General features: G+C 45.5%; 2 protein-coding genes and 1 long non-coding RNA gene across 3 annotated transcripts; 2 read left to right on the top strand and 1 right to left on the bottom strand.

Moving 5' to 3' along the window:
* Nucleotides 1-993: 993 nt before the first annotated feature.
* Nucleotides 994-16,343, top strand: srebf2 (sterol regulatory element binding transcription factor 2). Its single transcript, XM_010754025.3, has 20 exons — nucleotides 994-1,371; nucleotides 5,080-5,471; nucleotides 6,329-6,515; nucleotides 6,609-6,769; nucleotides 6,906-7,058; nucleotides 7,151-7,432; nucleotides 7,509-7,623; nucleotides 7,709-7,860; nucleotides 7,963-8,167; nucleotides 8,275-8,450; nucleotides 8,705-8,954; nucleotides 9,119-9,288; nucleotides 9,397-9,568; nucleotides 10,109-10,226; nucleotides 10,329-10,438; nucleotides 10,862-10,994; nucleotides 11,196-11,367; nucleotides 11,793-11,969; nucleotides 13,786-13,897; nucleotides 14,054-16,343. The coding sequence occupies exons 1-20, from the start codon at nucleotides 1,281-1,283 to the stop codon at nucleotides 14,269-14,271; spliced, it is 3,546 nt and encodes a 1,181-aa protein (XP_010752327.3). The 5' UTR covers nucleotides 994-1,280; the 3' UTR covers nucleotides 14,272-16,343.
* On the bottom strand, nucleotides 15,860-17,239 carry LOC109142912 (uncharacterized). The gene is made up of 2 exons (XR_002043089.2): nucleotides 16,758-17,239; nucleotides 15,860-16,505 (listed from the first exon to the last, which is right to left on the bottom strand). It is a non-coding gene; the product is annotated as an uncharacterized LOC109142912 (long non-coding RNA).
* Nucleotides 17,240-17,847: 608 nt separating this feature from the next.
* Nucleotides 17,848-20,242, top strand: nol12 (nucleolar protein 12). Its single transcript, XM_019278216.2, has 6 exons — nucleotides 17,848-18,041; nucleotides 19,040-19,145; nucleotides 19,237-19,285; nucleotides 19,376-19,521; nucleotides 19,598-19,689; nucleotides 19,853-20,242. The coding sequence occupies exons 1-6, from the start codon at nucleotides 17,935-17,937 to the stop codon at nucleotides 20,046-20,048; spliced, it is 696 nt and encodes a 231-aa protein (XP_019133761.2). The 5' UTR covers nucleotides 17,848-17,934; the 3' UTR covers nucleotides 20,049-20,242.
* The last annotated feature ends 65 nt before the right edge of the window (nucleotides 20,243-20,307 follow it).

Genomic DNA, 20,307 nt, shown 5'->3' with positions numbered 1-20,307 from the left:
GATCATTTTGTTTACACTGTGCATATTCCCTCCCTCTGCAAACCCAACATCTGCCTGCAGCACCATACACACCCTCCTCCATTCACCTGACTGTCCACTCTGTCTGTCTCACCACCATGGAGAGCAGAGAAACTCTTTACCCCCCGTCATAAGGAACATCAACTCACTCTCACAATTCAAGTCTGCACTTAAAACCCGCCTGTTTAAAAAAAAAAAACTTTTCCATCTGATTCAATTGCATTGTCCTATTTTATTTATTTTATTCTTGTAATTTGATACTTTTATGGTTCTTTTTGTTTGTTTTTATGTTATTTGCTGTCTACTCTCATTTATTGTAAGGTGTCCTTGGGTGACAGAAAGGCACCTATGAAATAAAATGTATATATATATACACATGCAAGAAGTAAATAGACACTATATATATATATATATAGGTGTCCTTGGGTGACAGAAAGGCGCCTATTATTATTAGAATTATTACTATTATATGTCGGATGATATAGAAGTTAAATAGACATAGACTTAGAGACTATAGAGAGATAATATAGATATATATAATAGATATATATATATATATACCACACACACAACACACACACACACAATATATATACAAATACATATATATCTATATAAGAAAAGTTAGCCTCTTTCAACTCTTTCAATGGACAGTTGGACTGAGTTGCATGAATTGCATTTTTACTGACCACAAAACATAAATATACTGTTGTATAATAGCAGGAAAACACAAGTCACTTGCATGAACATGTCTGCAGTGTTTATTAGATTGTATTTATTTATAAGGAGCTGGGTCTCCCTGATGACGCTCCCTGTGTTCATGGAGGCAGGGGGCGCGGTTTATTCAAATAACACTGAAACTTCTGATGGTTGACGTACTATCAGACCACGGTGAAAACGCCGCTCTGATTGGACGATGACGACTGGGTTCATGACAACAACAGCTCGGCCTCAGCCAATCACAGCCCGCCTTGGGCCACTGACTCTGTTTGTGAATGACGTAAGGGAGCGTGAAACAAGATGGAGTCGCGTTAAGCAGAAACCTATTTCTGATGAGTTCATCGACGCTGAGTTCGCCTCCTCCGAGGCTGCGCTGCCGTTTTATAATCATCCAGTAACAGGATAATCTTTACGAGGAGATAAGGCTGTCCTAGGCGTCGCTTCGCCGGGGTTTTGTTGCCTTTTCCCCCTCCCTCCTCCTCCTCCTTCTTCCTGCGACCCCTCCGGTGACAGCCGGGGAGGCGAGGCGGCTAACGGGCAGGATGGACGGCGGAGAGTACATCTCCACCATGGAGAGCATGGACACGACGTTAGCGGAGCTGGGAGACGAGTTCACCCTGGGGGACATCGACGGTGAGTGAGCCGGCCTGTGTCCGCTCATCCTGCTGTTTATAACTCAAAGTTTAAACATATTTATTAACCCTACAGCTCCTAATACGCTGTTTCTTTCCACTACTGTGTGTTTTATTCACTTAAATCAGCTAGATATGTTTAGATTTACTTGCAGACTTGGGGGAGCCGGGGATCGAACCCGCGACCATCTGACCCGCTCTACAATTTATTGTTGCACCTTGCACATCAGCTTTTTTTTGCAAGCTGTCATGTCAAACATCCCTTTCACAATCCATAATTAGTGTATTAGGATAACATGTTGGGCTTTTATCAGAATCAGAAATACTTGAAAATGATTTTTGTTGCATCATCCAGGTATACAAACAAACAAAAACAACACATGTAAACAAGTAACCATCTATTACAGAACTATATATAAAAGGTATATAAAAGATCAGATTTACAGTTAAATAATGTGCAACAACTGCAAAATAAATAAATAAACTGCAGTCATTTAATTACTGTGTGTCTAAATAATGAGCCTGGGTTTAATGATAACTTCAACATCAACTTTATTTATTTATTTATTTGTTTGTTTGTTTGTTTATTTAGCACCTTTCATACAGACTTATAGCCCAAAGTTCTTCACAGAGCAGATTAAAGACAGAAATAGACAACAACTAACAGTTTTTAAGGCAACAGAGCAGTTGCATGAAAAACTAGAGATTAAAAGTGTAAAATAAAATAAAATACAGGTAGTCAAGTGAAGCAGGGTGTTGTTTTTTCCATAAAGCTGAGGTGGGTGACAGTAAGAGATGTCATCTATCAGGAAGCTGAGTATGTGGGGAGTGAAGGGAGATCTGAGTCATGATGAACCATATAGAGATGTTTTGCAGCGGGTCATTCACTAATCGGATGCTCAGTGGTTCGATCCCCGGCTCCTCCAGTCTGCATGTTGACGAAAACCCCAAGTTGTTCCCTGTAAGTCGCTTTGGATAAAAGCGTCTAAATGTAACGTAAATGTATTTTGTAGAGTTAAATGGAGGCGACTTAATGAGCAAAAGTTTGTGGGACAACACATCCCCGGTTCTGCAAAGATCCGGTTCTGGTGCTCCACAGGCCACGGTCACTCAGACAGCGTCCCTCTTATCCGATCTCGCCCTTATCAAAACAAGCTTCACCCTTTGGCTCGCAGTGAAAGGACGGGGGCTTTCGGTGTAACGCTGGCCAGTGCAGAGTCACCAGATTCCCATTAGGGTGGAATTTTACTAAATGCTAAGTCACCAGACCGGACTGATGGAGATATATGAGTGTGTGTGTGTGTGTGTGCGGCAGTATAAGATGAACTATAACCAACATTCAACAGTAATTGTACTTAACATGGTCTACGTTGATGATCCTGCACACGGGCTCGTGCAGCGTCTCTGAAACAGCACCTGCCTTTCGGTGTCTGCCGTTAATTCTCTTTTCAAAAAGGCGGACAGAGAGAGCAGACGGCACACCCCCAGCCACGGTTATGTAATCCCACTTAATCATTGTGTCAAAAGCAAGGAATGTACAGATTGTGTGTGAGAGAGAGAGAGAGAGAGAGAGAGAGAGAGATGAATTCACAGGCAGACTGCAACAAAGACAGCCCGCACTTTAGTTTCAGTGTTTGTTTGTCGCTCAGATAACGGATGAAGACACTTTTCAGTCCTACATGTGTTTAAAACCATCCAAACTTAAGCTGGGATCGTAGATGTTTCTCTAATATCTGTAAGAGCTCATGGACTTGACCCTTAATTCACCGAGTACATTCTTCCTCTCCCAGTTATTCTATACAGCGACCCGTTAATCTGGTTATATAACCCGTTTTCTTTGCGCTGAGCAGCCCCGCCCCCCCTCTTCCCCTTGATGGATTTACCCTTTGTGTCGGCCTGTCTGAAGCTCTGGTGGGCTCGGAGCCGCTTTGTCCTGTCTGTCATGAACAGTCTGCCCTCCCATGGAGGCGCACAAGTGTGTGCGGTGGAGTGTCATGTGAAGTGACATGTGCTGGTTAAAAGTCCGGTTCGTGTTCACATGGTGCGAGATGTTTTAAAGGAAGATTCTGCCTTTATGACTCAGAATCCCAATAAAACAACGCTTTTATTGTGGAGCGATGACAGGAAGTCGGAAGCTTCGGTGTTGTTAAAATGAAATCTGATATGACGGTGACAGAAGTACAGAATGTGCTGCAGCTCTAAACTAATATAACTAAACCAGGATGCGTTGTTTGTTTTCATTACAGCAAGAAAAATGTGAAACATTTGTGTCACGGTTTCCCGACATAACTTCTGCATTGTGATTTGTATCGTCCAGATAAGAGTGGCGCACCTTCATTCATGACAAATGCAGTCACAAAGTAATGAGAAGTCATGAGACTTGCGTGATGTCCAGTGTCTCTGTGCTGCTCATGTCGAGGATAATCTAAATGTTTTCATCGGCGGAGGTTTCTCACTTTGTTCTGTCGGATTCGCCCTGTTGCACAGTAAGACGAGTTCAAGGCTGCAGGCTCTGTTCATTGACACAACACTGACCTTCGTGAGTTGAACCCATGTGTACTATCAGTGACATAGATCAACCCGGGGCAGCTTCCACCTCACGGGCGCAGTCAGGCGTTTGTCTTGAAGTTTCAAAGTCCTGTGGGACCTCGAAAGACGGCGTTTTTGTTTTTTATCACGACCTGTTGATCTGAAGAATAATGTGAAACTCCAACGATTATTGGATTTGTTGATTAATCGGCACGTTTTGAGTAAAACTCTCTGATCTCAGCATCTTATTCCTGAATATTTTCTGGTTTCTTTCTGTCCTCTGTGATTATAAACAAAGTATCTTTGGGTTGTGGACAAAACAAAACATTTGAGGACAAACAACTAATTGAATTGCCTTTAGAAAATGATTAATTGATAATAAAAGTAATTAGTGAGTTAGTGTTGGACCCAGTCATAAAGAAAGAGAAAGTCTTCTTCTGTAAAACAAACTTTCCTCCTCATGAGGATGTGTCTCATTTTAGTCAGCTGGGTGTAATAAACTGGCAGTTTGGCAGTTTTTAATATGTAGCATCGGTTTTGTCTCTCTAACGTCTGTAAGGAACCATTTAGTGAGCTCCCATCAGGTGTTGTTTAACATAGTGTGTATACCTTGAGTGAGCACAGTGCACATTCATCTTCATTACAGCGCCGTTTATCCGCAAGCTCCCTCGCTGCTGTCGGATCCTTTATCTAAAGTGCGCACACATTTTCAAGGATAACTCTTTGAAGGTTTCTACACATCTATCTGTCTGTGCACTGATTTATAGCCAGAACAGAAGCTGTAGTTCTGTGTGTGTGTGTGTACACGCAGATTCAAGGCCAAGTCCATGAAATTATTCTTAGCTCTTATCTGTTAGCAGATAACGACATTCACACGTTTTAAGCCAGGTCTGAAGTGGGGCAGCCTCACCACCATGTGTTTTAGGGTCAGTCAGAAAGTTTTCCCTCAAGGACGCTTGCCTGGAAAATGTAGTATTGGGTGTGGCTGACCTTCAAGGTACTCAAGCAATCGTCATCTCCAGTTTAATTTGATGTTGCAATATGTTTTTCTACGGTCTGTCAGCACATGTTTCACATTCTGTTCTGTGGAATGACTCAGCACTCGTAAACTTGTAAACTTAAAGTGAAATGAACCCGTTATTATTAATAATGATATAATGTTGTTTTTCCGTCTCCTCAGAGATGCTGCAGTTTGTCAGCAACCAGGTCGGAGACTTCCCAGACTTGTTCGAGGACCAGATGACCTCGGCAGGATCTATACAGAACGGCGGTGCCGGCGCCACCCCGCGACCCGCCATCCAAACCCCACAAACTCCCCAGACGCCGACCCCCGCCGTCTACCAGAGCTCCGCCGTCGGCCTGGCCAGCTCTCAAACACTGTCCCCTCAGTCTCTACCCCTCACCCCTCCCCTTACTCCCGCTCAGACACCCTCCCCCACGACCGCAACCTCAGGGCAGCAGCAGCAGCAGCAGCAGCAGCAGGTGACCCGCAGCCCTCCACTCCTACAGCCGCGGCCTCAGTTGGTCCAGCCCATCCAGCCTCAGCCCCAACAGACTCAGTCCACCATCCAGGTATCTGACGTCGCTTTCACACAAATCCTGTGTTAACTCACCTATTACTCAGTTTACTACTAGTTTTACAGCGCGTTGCATTCGCACTTAAAGCTGTTATTGTATCGTTTCATGGGTCTGAAAGGGCTTGTATAACTGCTGCAGTGATGGATGAGCGTCGTACGTCTTGAGCCTGGGGCTATTTTAAGACGCCTTCTTCTTCTCCGGCTGTTATTTCATCTTCTGATGCGGATGCGATGTTGATTCATCTTCTGTTATTGTGCCGTCCGTACTGAAAAATCTTCTGCTGACAGGAGAAAACTTTGAGCGCACTGACAGACTATAAAATATAATATCCAGCTCAGCACCCTTACAAACAGCGATGCACGTCTCAGCAAAACTGTAGCGAGCCTGACAGATATACTTTATAGTCTTGAGTGAAATGTCTTTTTTCCTAAAACAGTACATCAGAAATGAAACTGTCTGGCGTTGCATCAAGCGTCTATCATCTCTCAGGGGGAAAAATACACTCTGAGATGAAAGGTGTCTTTGCCCTGTAGGACTGAGTCACCCACCACCAACTATTTCACTGATTTTGGTGAAAGTGGATCATATTTTAGGGATTATTATTTTCATATTTTCACCCAGACGTCCCTCCAGCTGCTCCACATCAACAGTTTCTCGATGGACAGTAAACTGTTAGTATAGCTGCTTTATGTGTGGCTCAGTTTGTTGCCGGGCAGCATAGACTGTGAGCTTAGAGTACCGGGGGAGTGTTAGTGTTAGTGCAGAGCTGGTGTCATGCCAGAACAGGAGCCGGGTGAGCAGTTAAATCACAAAAACGCTCATTTCTACGTAATGTTGCCTTTTAAATGCAGATGCACACCCAGGGCATCCCCATGCAGACCCAGAGTTTCCCAGTCCACACCCTGGTTCAGACCCACAGCCAGACGCCCCTGCCCATCCAGACCCAGGCGGCTCAGACTGTGATGATCACCTCCAACGGTGGACGTTTCATCCAGAACCCCGTCATCTGCCACCAGAGCCCCGCCCCGAGTTTCCAAGGTGACTAAATGTCTTTTAACGGTAACACGTCGTTACTGCAATAATGTTTTTTTGACTGACTAATTGTGCGTCCTCTTGACTCCCCGTCCTCAGTCCTCCAGCCACAGATGCAGAGCATTATGACGTCGCAACAGCTCCAACCGGTGACCATTCAGCACCAGCGTGTTCTGACCCCGACCGGACAGACCATCCAGACTCTCTCCACAGCGCCCACCACAGTCCACACTATGCAACAGCAGGTGCAGCAAGTACCTGTGAGTAACCTCGCTGTTTGTTGGCCCGTCAGAAAATGAGTCAAAATGATAAAAGACGTGATGAAGATCCATATTCAGCACACCCGACCGAACAATCCTACCCTAATAACTCCAGACCTGTCCTCTTTCTGTCCAGGTTCTGGTCCAGCAGCCTCAGATTCTGAAGACAGACTCACTGGTTCTGACCACACTCAAACCCGACGGCACACAGGTGCTGTCTACCATGCAGAGCCCTACAGGGATCACCGCCTTGACCACACCCATCCAGAACACGGCTCTGCAAGTCCCGGTAAACAGCCGGCTTTAAAGATTTAATAGTTTTTCAATGCCTGGAAGAAAACCAGCAAATCTAACGTTACGTCTGCTGATTTCTGTCCCCAGACTCTGATGAGCAGCAACATCCTCACCACCGTCCCCGTCATGATGCAAGGAGGAGACAAGCTGCCAATCAAGCAGCTACAGCCCGGCTCCACCCACTGCACGAACGGAGTCAGATCCAACATGGAGCAAGGGCAAATGATGGGAGGAGTAGTGGGGCCGGGAGGAGTGGTGAAGGAGGGCGAGAGGAGGACGACCCACAACATCATTGAGAAGAGGTACCGGTCCTCCATCAACGACAAGATCACAGAGCTCAGAGACCTGGTCATGGGGAACGACGCCAAGGTTAGTGAGATACTCAAACATTAAGATTATTTTAGTGTTGCAAAGTGTTTAACAAAAACCACGTCCTTCTTCTCAGATGCACAAGTCAGCTGTGCTGAGGAAGGCCATCGACTACATCAAATACCTGCAGCAGGTCAACCACAAACTACGACAGGAGAACCTGGCACTGAAGATGGCCAACCCGAAGAACAGTACGTGTCACTGAACGTTTCGAAGTGGAGCGCGACCGCGTAGCAACCCGAGCCTTTAATGACTCCTCCTCTGTCTCTATCTCAGAGCCTGTGATGCTGCCCGAAGACGTGGAGCTCAAACAAGAAATAGTGATGATGTCACCTCCGGCCTCGGACTCTGGTTCTGGTTCCCCTGCCCAGTTCTCTCCTTACTGCGTGGACTCAGAGCCAGGCAGCCCCTTACTGGATCACGAGCAGGTGAAGTTCTTTTGTCGTCATGTTTGTCTTTCTCTCAAATTAAGATGAACATTTAAATAGTTTAATGACTGACGTTTGTGAACCTCTATCTTCGTCTCTCAGTTGAAGAGTGAGCCGGACTCTCCCTCCTCGGTCGGAGTGATGGATCGCTCCCGACTGCTCCTCTGCGCCCTGACCTTCTTCTGCCTGTCCTTAAACCCGCTGCCATCTTTGCTGGGCTCTGAGGACCCGGGCAGCGCCGCTTTTTCTGCAGGATACAGGCCGCCCAGAACGCTGTCCTGGTTCCCAAGTCCCACACAGGACTTTGGTGAGCATGACTGACCCCCCCCTCCCTCCCTGCTGTCCACGAGTACAGAAGTCATGCTTGAATCTGTGTCCTCACCGCGTGTTTTCGTTTCCTCTCGTCTCCTCCAGCTTCTTGGCTGCGGTGCCTGTTGCCGTGGGTGATGGTGTGGGTGCTGAGCGGGGTGGGAGCGGTGTGGGGCTGCGTCAGGGTGCTCTACCTGTGGGAGCCCGTCACGCCGCTTCACTCGCCAAAATCCGTGTCGTTCTGGAGGCACCGCAAACAGGCTGACCTGCATCTCAACAGGGTGAGTTTTCTTTTCTCCGGGTTAGGACGGGCTTAGAGAATTAGATTTGGATGTTTCTTCACTTCTCCCGGTTTGCTTTGATTCTTTCCGTTTCGATGTGTCACTTCAGACTTCTTGTTCTGTGCGTGAGTTTATTTTTAGCGTTTGGTAAGATCTAAGGCACGACCTTCATCGCACACCGCCCCCTCATCCTCCCTGTCAGTGTCAGCTGAATACTGATGATCTATTTCTTTCTCACCTCCCGTCTCCTCCAGGGAGATTACACGGCAGCGATGGCCAGTTTAGAGACCTGCTTGTCCGTCTTGACCAGAGCTCTCCCCTCAACCAATCTGGACCTGGTCTTCTCTTTGTCCTGGAATCTGATTCGCTACGTCCTGCATCGTCCAACACCGCTGGGCTGGCTGGTTCACCAGGTCGGGGGAAAGCACGAGGGGGAGGAGGCCAGGACCAGCGCGAGAGACGCAGCGCTGGTTTACCACCGGCTGAGTCAGCTGCAGCTCACAGGCGAGTGTCGAGAACAAAGTGTTGTGCAGATGGCGTACGCAGACGGCACAAACAAATAAAATTAGACAAGTGACAGCCGCATTATCTCCATGACAACAAACTACTTTCTCTTTGACGTGCTGCGAATGTTTAACAGCGTGTTTATTCTCTCTCTGTCTCTGCAGGAAAGCTGCCTCAGCGTAGCAGCCTGTGGGCTTTGTCTCTGTCTCTGAGCGCCGTCAACCTCAGCGAGAGCGCCCAAGGCAAGATGGCCCCTGCCCAGCTCACCCAGATCTACGTCACTGCAGCAACAGCCCTGCGCACCATCCTGGGCCACCACCTCTCCTTCCTACCTGTGAGTCTCTCGCATACTCCATCACCTGCCTGCCTGTCTGCGCACTGAATATTAGTCCAGTGACCATATCTGATATCCGCATCTTTTCTTCCGTGTCTTGTCTCCCAGGGTTACCTGTTGAGCTGTGCCGAGAGCGTAGCCAACCAATCAGAGACCAAGCCGATCCCTGACTGCCTGCGCTGGCTCTTCACCCCGTTGGGCAGGCAGTTCTTCCTGAGCTGCGACTGGTCGGTGAAGTCCGAGAGCACAGACGGGGTGTACACGTCTCAGAGAGACCCAGGTATGTCCGAAATCCAGTTGATGGATCTATTTGACTCTTCTTCCCATGTTGCGTTTCTAATTTCAACTCCATAATGAGTTTCAGAAGGTTTCTTTTTCTCATAACGACGGCGTTTTATCTACTTGTAGTTAAAATAACGAAGCCTCGCAGGTCTGACGTGATAGATAGATAAATAAAAAGGTCGTCCTCAACTTCCTTTTTTAAGGAAGGCAATTAAATTGAACTCTTTAATTCTAAGTATTACTCCAGGGATTCTAGGAATAATAATAAATTCTGAATTTAATAATAAAAGTATCCTGAAATCGACATTGGTGCAGCAGCAGCACGAGCCTGAAGGCAAAGCTCTCGATTTACCGGTCATTCCCTCATTAGCGTTGAAGGGGCCAAAATGAGTTTCTTTGGTTATGCAGGAACGTTCACATGCTTGATTATGTTGCAATTGTATCTAAGTAATTGAATGTTTTGCACATTGTTTGTCTCCTTGAATAAAAACGTGCACTGTGCTCTGATTGAACCGTTTCCCTCCTGATCTTCCTCCAGCCGACCCCATCGCCCAGCTGCACCGCTGTTTCTGCAGGAAGCTTCTGGAAAGAGCCGTTCACACCCTCATCCAACCGCAGAGCGACTCCGAAGCAGGCAAACGCAAGAACGAGTCCGGGTGAGGCGGGCGTGCCGGCGACACTTCCGACAGTTTGATCAAAATGGAATGATTCGTGGTCTGATCCGTGTTTTTTCTTTCTCTGCTCCGTTTCTCCTTCAGAGAGTTTTCCAGCGCCTTGGAGTTCCTCCAGTTATTGAACAGCTGCACAGAGGACTCTCCCTCGCCTCCTCCGCCCTTCTCGACTCCTCCCAATCACACCACCGCTCCAGGTATGAATAGCATGCCGCAAACAACCCTGCCCACAGGAAAGCATGCATCACAGTGTAGCCATCTGAGACGTCACTGTCAGCACGGATGAATTTTCTTTGCTCCGTTGGCAACAACCGATCTGACTTTTTATTGGATTATCACAGATTGATTCGTGGTAATAAATGACCAGCAGTGGACGTGAACACATTGATGATCCGTTCAGATGATGTTTATCAGCTTCAGTCTTAACCAATTATTGATTTCACGCCGAGCCGAGCTGCACACAGCTTCTAATACAGGAGACACAAACACAGCATCACGTCATCTCTCATTTCACGATTAAAGCTTGATGAGAAAAATCATTTCACAGCCACAACAACCCCCACCTAAATACTCTTCGACTGCAGCTGGTCTGTCCTTACATTTTCTCTTCTTTCTGCCAGTTGGAGACCCGGTGAGTCGTTGGTGGGCTTTGGTCCTGAAGGCCGCCGTGCACTGGCTGCAGGGCGATGACGTCCTGGTGAGGTCACTGTTGGCAGAAGCAGAGAGGATGCCCAGGGCGCTCCACACTCTCGAGTAAGTAAAGTCTCACTTCGTCCGAATGTGACAAAAACCAGGTGAACCAGGTGAACTGCTCACGCTGCAGGAATCTTTTGAGCTGTAGAAATCGGACATGAAAGTCATAACTCTGCACAGGATCCTGTGTAAACTTTCTCTGACCTCCTTATTTAAGACAAGCACACGTTCGTCTAACCGTCTGTCGCTTCTCTGTTTCAGCCACCACCTGCCCAAGGCCGTGCTGCTGCTTTGCAAGGCCGTTCAGATGAGTCTCTCCCCTCTGAAGGGAGAAGGCGCGATAGCCTGCCTGTCCCACTGCGACAGAGCCAGCAGCTACCTGCGCTCCAGCGTGTCCGTGCCCCTCGCCCAGTCCGGAAACTGGCTGAACAAGGTAGCGTACAAAGAGCACGCTGCTCAGTCGGGGTGAAGCTGACGTGGGGCTGTGTGTGTGTGTGTGTGTGTGTGCGTGTGCGCAGTGTGGGTGGCAGGAGGTGGCTGTGGTGCATTGTAGTTGCATTGCATGATCCTGAAGCCGAGTGCAATGTGTCTGCAGTGCAGTACAGAGGCCTCCCCGATCTGCACGCACCCTCTACACACCCCCACCACTTCATATCAGACAGCACTCAACTTCACGTCATCGCTTTTTTTTTTAATTTATGGGGGCATGCATGCTGGGCGAGGTGCAGGGTGAGGGTTGTAACGACTCTTAAAAGCATAAATCAAGCCATAGTGAATTATAAATATCAAATATTAAATCTATTTTCAGATCATTCATACAAACACACTGATGTTTGTCTTTTTTTCTCGTCTTTCAAGGGGGTGGAGCTGCTCGTCTGTGACCTTCTGCTGACCCTGAGGACCAGCTTGTGGCAGCGGGGGAGCAGCAGTAACGGAGAACCCGGCCCAGCACCTGGATCCCAGGTGGCTGGTTTCCAGAGGGACCTGAGCGCGCTGAGAAAACTCACACAGTGCTACAGACAGGCGCAGCACAAGGTACATCTGTGACTCAGATGTTTTAAAGAATCAAAAGGTTACAGTCAGTCGAGTTCAGGACTGCGTACGCTATATTTGATATCTTAGTTTCTAAGTTTAAGTGTAGGAGGAGAAGCTGACGTTCTGGTTGTTTCAAGGACATTTTGTAGAGGTGGAAATGCCTTTTCTGTAGCAGTGCTGACAAACTTAAAGGCACAGTGTGCGCCCCATGCACAGGTGCACACTCAGGCTGCAGTGGTGGGAGGGTTCAATTGACCCTTTGATTTTGGGGGCAGCAGTAGCTCAGTCCATGGCTTGGAGCTTTTGGATTTCGAAAGTTTAAAAGTAAATCGCATTTTCGACGGCCTATATGAATTCGAAAACTCACGAAAATTTGCCTACCCCCACGAAATCGGGTGTAAAATTACACATTTTGGGGGTCTCGCACATGGACGTGCAAAAATGACTCTATGGCGTCACCTAGATGTGTGTTTTCGGAGGGGCCCCTCGCCACGGTTTTGTCCACACGTACAAAATTTGGAGGGAGTATGTAACATGCCGAGACGCACAAAAAAGTCTCTTGGTGACTCAGGCTACAGCGAAGCGTACGACGTCCATTTTGTTCCAAAGTTGGACTTTTTGTGTTTTTTGGGGTCATTTCCAGGGGTCGTATTCGGACGAACTCCTCTTAGGGATTTCATCCGATGTGTTTGAAACTTGCCGTGTGTGTTCTCAAGGCCTCGGCAATGATAAGTTATCAAAATCGCAACTTTTCATCAGAGGGCGTGGCCGTGACGGCGTGTCAAAGTCAACGGTGCCGATTTTTTCCGAAAAAAAATGTGACTCCATTGACTTTTTGGCTGATTTTCAGGCAAAAGTGTGCGGCTATCATATACTTCCTCAAAGCTATCTGAAACTTCTTGTGGTTATTAAGATATTATGCACATTTCGACGTGCGCACATGTGAGAGGGCCTGACCGTCGCTGCTCGCAGCTTTAATCTAATGTGTTTTTAAAAATCAAGTAATGATTTCTTTTCTTGTCCGACACTGTTGTTACCAGCTCACAACAAAACCCGGAGACATCCTCAATAAGTGGCTGTATTTTCTTGTAACTTGGCAAGATTAATCAGCGGGCTGGTTATATTTTATTCATTTATCGCTCCTTTGGCTCTTTGAAGCTCACAAATATGGAGAAACTCCAATAACAAGTTATTAAAGCCCAGAGTGACGGCTCCAAATGAGCTTTTGTCTAGCTTTCAGCCAAACCAAACAAATCATCTCCGCGTAATGAAATGAATCTCCGGATTTGTAAAACTGTAACGAGCCACATACTAAAAGCAGTAACACCGTCAGCTTGTTGCTGGCACTTCATCGCCCTGAACGTCTTTCTGGTATTAACGCTGCACTCGTAATAAGTCTGTAAATCATCTGGGGGGCCTGCTAATCTCGTTCATGATGATAATAATAGATTCACTGTATCAGCCTAGAAAATCGAGTTCTCGCGCCGCTCTCACCAGCTGCAGAAATCATGTCATCAATCATACTTGTGAGATACGCTGGAGGAGTCATTACTGTCGGCAGGCGGTCTGTAACAACTACAGCTCCTGCAGCAGTCGTGATCATTTGTTACTTTTTGACTCGTGCGAAACTCGTAAGAACTACGCGGATTGCATCGTTAAACGAGAAATGTTCACCGACGGCGCTGTGAGGCGTGAGAGGCTCCACTGAACGTGGAGTATGACTTGTGTGGCGTGCCGTACGCGAGGGGATCGATGTTTTTCTGCTGTAAATACTCCACCGGCTCTGATGTGTGTGTGTGTGTGTTTTTACCTGCAGGTGTTTCTTCATGAGACCACAGTGAGGCTGATGGCTGGAGCCAGTCCCACAAGGACTCACCAGCTGCTGGAGCACAACCTCCGACGCAGGACCCACAACGCCTACACAGCCGGTAAACTCATTTTTACACATTCATTAAAACACACCCGGAGCGGAGCTTCACCTTGACTGCTGGCTCGGCACCAGCTCCCCTTTTGGTCGCTCTAAAAACAGCCCCGGAGGACAACATGACCCTAATCTGCATTTATTTATTTTTTCTCTTCTTCAGATGGCGAGTGCGTCCTGGGTGAGAGGGAGAGAGCTCACGCCATCCTGCTGGCCTGCCGCCACCTGCCCATGCCTCTGCTAACCCCGCCCGGGCACCGTGCCCGCCTGCTGGCCGAGGCCAAGCGCACCCTGGAGCGCGTGGGAGACCGGCGGTCCCTGCAGGACTGTCAGCAGATCCTGCTGCGCCTCAGCGGGGGCACGACCATCGCTGCATCCTGAGCGTGCACACACACACAGCCTCAGAACAAACACAGGTAGATTAGGGCTCCTCACGGTTACAACGAAACATGTATCACACATAGAAATATGTAAAGCCGGCTCCTCTTAAACACTGGAATCTCACATTTACTGCCACACGTCTCTCTACATCTAACTCTCAGCCCTATATCTACGACGAAGGCTGCACCTTTGCTCCCTTTGATGCTTTAGTTTCATTGTTGCGGCACAATCCTGCCACCTCCTGGACATTAACGGTACCCTGCTGGCTTAACCGCCTCATTTGAAACAATGCTACACAACAACAACAACAACAACAACAAGGAGAATCAGGTTTAATAGGCCCCAAAGGGAAAAGGGACCATTATCTAATAGCTGTTTTAAATTAATGCGATGCAGCAGTGCACTGATTAGCTGTAGGATGCAGAGCTGTACAATCATTAAGTGCTACAATAACGGTGTGACGTCTCGGTGAAGTCGCAAGCCTCAATTAAGGGCTCAGGAGTGAGACGGGCCGCGGTCTGTGAAGCACGGCTGTGCTGTAGGATGCAGACAGACCGACTCGCTTGCTTTCTAACCATGCAGTGCTGAGTAGTGTCTCTTCTTATCTACCTCATACACTGAACAATGCCAGCATTGTACTGTGGAGCAAAACAGGACACTTAAAAAGCACCACGTCAGTGATCCTGGATTTGAATAAAGTGACCGAGGCTTCGATCCAGCAGGAGCGCGGCGTCATTCCAACGAAAGCTTAACCGGGGCTGCTTTTTATTTTTAGGATGTGGCGCCGCAGTTTGACGGACAGCTACTGCTGACACACACACAAGAAACAGGGAGATATGATTGGATTTGTGCAACAGAGGGAAGCGAGTTTGAAATCTCACACACACACACACACACTGATTCATAGACATATTACATATTAAAGTAATTGTATATACGTTGTACATAGGCAGATAAACAGAAGTAGATTAAACAAGTCCTCACCCAGCGCTTGAGAGGAGAGATTCTGCTGTGTACAGCAGCTTTAAAGTCCGTGTAAAGTCAGAATAAATATGTGCTCTGAGTTTGTCAGACCAAAGAATAAAGTTTTATTCACCACTTAAATTTGAAAGATTAAAAACGTTGACAAGTTTATGGAAGTAGGTGTCAAAATCGGCTCCAGGACAGGTCAAGCAGACGAGTTCAGACGTGACGTGACTGACTTTGAAACACTCTGAGCTGAGATGAATTCATCTGTATCTCTCCAGCTCAGGGTGACCTCAACGTGTCATCGAGCCACCCACCCTTTAAGGACCGCCCACAAAAATCCTGAGACTGAAAACCAACTATTTTCCAACATATTTAATGTATTTACACGGACTTTAAAGAAAAGATGTTGGGCGGTTTATCAGTGAGGAATCTCGGACGCGACGTCCGCCTGTGATGTAAAGCTCTCAAGCAAAATGGCCTTGATGTTATGTAAACAAAAGATTTTATTATGTTCCATGATATTTGGAATGATCTTTGTGGAAATCTTTGTCCAGTTCGCTTTTTATTTGTAATTGCTGACTTCTTCATGATAGAGCACATCTTGTCATTCCTGTTTCTGTGCTCTGGAGATCTTATTTAATGGTTAATGGTAATGTGATGTTGATATAAATGCTTTTTTTGGGGGGGGGCAGTTTTGCAGTTATGTTGTTGTTATTGTTTTATATCGATTTAAAAAGCAGCCTAGGGTCAGGAACTGTCGGCGGGAGAATCTCTTTAATAGATGATGTGTATTTTATTGAGCCCGTATTTAAACAATTAGCCTGATATTTTAAAAATCACGCTGTAATTTCTCAGCTTTTTTTAAAAACAAACAAAACAAAAAAACAGCAAACACACACACACACGTATGATAATGGATATTTCCAGAACTCTGTCTTCCAGGTCAACACGAAGAGTCCTGGAAATAGATGATCCGTGCAAAGAAGAAAGCTCGTTAGAATTATGTTACAAGTGTTTTATTGTCTTTCCCCTTGTTGTGTTTTATTGTCTGAATTTCTCTGTTGGTTTCGCTGTTTGTTTTTATAATAAAACAACACATGACAGTTGGCTGGTCCTGTCTGTTCTGTCAGTGGAGTGTGTGAAGAGAGAACGCCACATTTCATGCGTCATGACGGAGGCGTCGGTCGGGCCTAAATGAGATATTGAGGGCGGCGTGAAGTTTACAGTTACAGTGTGGCTGAGCGATGAACAGTCGACACCTCAGTCTGAATGACACATTCACAGAGAGAGAGAGAGAGGGGACATAACGGGATATATAATGAGTATAGATGTGATTATAAACTAATTAAAACATACGAATAATATCTTCACAACAACAATAAATCCCCCTAAATCTGACACACTGCACCTTTAATATCTCAAGACAAGGTGAGCTGATATCAAATACAACAGATGATGCAGTTCAAGACAACATGTGGAGAGTTCTCACTAAAAACCTTTAAAACGTTTAGCAACACCTTGCAGTGAAGTTGCAGATTGCAGCCAGATGACGCCTCGCCTCCTTCCATGTACGCATGCAGCTGAAACTCACATGAAGCAAAAGGTCATATCTGGAGCCAGTGTTTGGTTTGTCTGCTGACTTATGAATATCGTATTCAGTAAATCTTACACACTGGACCTTTAAGCTGCTGTGACAAGTAAATGAAAGTGTGGGATCAATGAGTTTATCTTAATTTATCACATCTTATATGACAATTAAATAAGAGCAGGGGTCTTCAACCGGGGGTCTGTGACCCCTTTGGGGGTCTGCAGAGGTACTGCAGGGGGTCCACCAATTATCACCAAAATAATTTGTGAGAATTAAAAAATAAATTAAACTTAAAAGCAATAATATGCAATAAAAAGTTACTTTTGACAAAAACTATATGTTTTATAAATGATTCCATTATGTCTGAATGTTTTATCAATCATAAACACATATAGGATAATAACCCGGCATATAAATGGGTTAAAAAGGTGAAATAAAAGGTGAATAAAGTAAATATAAAAGTTATTATAAGCCAGGTTTAAAATGTGACACATGTCCACATGTCTACATGGCATTTAAAGTTTTATATTTAGTTCATTCATCTTTAATCTCACCTTATATTAAATTATCTATATACCGCAGTGGTCCGTGAACCCTAACTTTCCATTTTTTGTTATAATAATTGACAATTTTCACACAAATAATTTGTGAAAATGAAAAAAATATATAACAAAAATGATAAACTTGAAGGGGTCAGCAAACAAAAACTATTACTATCTATATATGTTTTATAAATCATTCCATTATGTCTGAATGTTTTATCAACCATAAACACATATAGGATAATAACACGGCATATAAATGGGTTAAAAAGGTGAAATAAAAGGTGAATAAAGTAAATATAAAAGTTATTATAAGCCAGGTTTAACATGTGACACATGTAGGGGTCTCTGTTCTGTTTGTCCTTGGGCTGAAAAAAGTTGGACCCCTGAATAATAATAATAATATATATTTATATTGTATTATATTTATTGATTTATTTCAGTATTTTACAGCACAGTGTGAGAGTGTCTGTGCGGAACCTTTCAGTCTTCTGTCTAAGTGTTTCTAGTCGGACAAACAGTGAAGCCGGAAGTCGTGCTGGGTAAACTCACGTGTGCTTCAACATGAAAAATAACAAAAAACAAAATGTGTCGAAAAACAAGAAGTTCAAGCCCGGATCCAAGAAGAGAGAAAACAAATGCATCGTCACGTTTGACGACAAAGACAGACAGTAGGTTTATGTAACGTTTTTTTAACGTTTGGGCAACGTTAGCGTCACTTACCTGCTTCAGCATGAAGGCAGCATGTTTATATGTGACATGCTCAGATCTGATTTAAAGCACGCTGATCTCTCTTTGTTTCCATTAAATAATATTATAACACAAACTTTTATTGTGAAACCTGCCGAGCAGAGTTTTTATTTTATTGTGTAGCTGCACAAACCTGCAGAGAGTAGATGCACAGTTGTTCTTTACCAAGCAGAAACATGTGTATACTTGGTCTGAATCCAAAACACTTCATGGTTTAGTCCAAAACTTGAATTGACTTTGGACTCTGCAGCTGCAGAGATGATCAGCCTCTCTGCATGTGTGGACAGGTGGAGAGGACAGAGCGTCTTGTATTGTGATGGAGAGGCTGCAGAGTTTGAAAGTGTGTGCAAACCTTTGATAGATAGTTTCTCTCGAGTCATGCACAGTCATCTTCAAACTGCTGTTATGTTATATAAGTTTGTGGAAACCGTGACGACATATTTTATGGTTTAATTCTCTGGAGCAGCTGCCTGTGGATCTGAGGGTCTGCAGACATTTAAAAAAAAACTTAAGACATCTCTGTAGCCTGGATTTGACTTAAGGTGCCTGATCACTCACTGCTGAGTTTTTATGTCCTGATCACTCCGTTACTTTTATCTCTAGTGCTTATTCACTTTTACTTTTACTACAGCTGTTCTTAAATTCTGCTTTTTACCCTATAGGTTTTCTTATTTGTTTCATTGTTGTAGTTTTATGCTTTTTTACTTTTCTTCTAATCTCTAGTTTTTCATGCAGCTGCTCTGTTACCTTAAGAACTGTTAGTTTTTGTCTATTTCTGTTTTTGCTCTGTGAACAACTTTGGGCTACAATTCTGTCTGAAAGGTGCTATATAAATAAATAAAGTTGAATTAATTATTAACACTGTGGTTATTGTCTATTCATGTAGACTTAGTTTCTTCCTCTTCTTCTGCCCTGTCAGGGAATATTTAACCGGTTTCCACAAGCGGAAGGTGGAGAGGAGGAAAGCAGCGGTGGCAGAGATTCGTAAGAAAATCAAGGACGAGCAGATCCGAGTCAGAGAAGAAGTAAGTGTGAAGAGTTTTATTTTTGTATTTTGAGTTGATAGAAATTGAAGTGAGCGTGCTCATCCTCGTGTGTTTGCCCGTCTGCTCTCAGAGGCATAAGGAATACGTGAAGATGCTGAAGGAGAGAGAAGAAGCTCTCGGTGAGTTGAAGTCTGTCGGCAGACGTTTTACTGATTTGTAACTCTTAAAGACTCTGAGCTGATTGTTTTGATTTTCCTCACGTCTCTCAGAGGCGGCTGAAGACGATCTGGAAGAAACCATAATCAGCACGACGGAGTCCGTGCAGTACGACCACCCCAACCACACCGTCACCGTGACGACCATCAGTGATCTTGACCTCTCGGGGGCTCACCTGCTCGGACCTGCAGCAAACCAGGTGAGCCACGATTATGTGATTATGCGCCCTGACGGTAATTAAAACTCCATTAACGCTGACGATCTTTGCTTTTAAGGAGGAGGGCAAGGATGAAGAAGAAGAAAAAGAAGAACAGGAGAAGACAATTGCAATGCCAAGAAAAGCCGGGAATCCAATCTTGAACAAGAAGTAAGCTGTTCATCATGAACCTCTTGTCATGAATTCAATACTTTCAGTGTTTTGGCATCACTTTGGGCTCTGACAGTTTGTCTGCCCGTCATCCTTCAGCCCGGATACATTCATTTCTTTTTCTTTTCTTCACCTCCTCCTCCTCCCGCTGCTGCTGCTACAGGATCCGCTCCCTGACCGCGTCGCTCAGCACTTGCACCAGCAAGCGGAAGAGGAAAGGGAAGCAGGAAGGCCGAGGAGGACGAGGCCGTCCGACAGACAAGAGACACGGTGCCACAGAGGGTAAAAGCAGAGCCGGGAGGACCGGCAAGGTGCAGAGACGCCGGAAGACCGGGAAAAGGACGCACTATCACGACTGAAGAATATATAACGTAGGCTCCGAACTGTGTTGGAGCATTTTCTAAATGAACACAAGCTGACAATGTTGGACCATGTGCTCAGAATCTGTACATCTTTCAAAGCCGAACTGTTTTTGTAGTGTTGTTTATTGATTTTATATGAGCTGTACCTTTAAGTTTTCATTAAATTAAAGACTCGTCTTGCTAATAAGTGAGCTGTCACTGCGCTCTGTGTGGAATTTTTCTTTCTTTCTTGCCATTGTTTAATAGGAAACCTGAC

This window comes from Larimichthys crocea, chromosome XII (genome assembly GCF_000972845.2).
Source record: "Larimichthys crocea isolate SSNF chromosome XII, L_crocea_2.0, whole genome shotgun sequence".
NCBI lineage: Eukaryota > Metazoa > Chordata > Actinopteri > Sciaenidae > Larimichthys > Larimichthys crocea.
The sequence above is the reverse complement of the archived record's forward strand: the minus strand, read 5'-3'. Positions and strand labels throughout refer to the sequence as shown.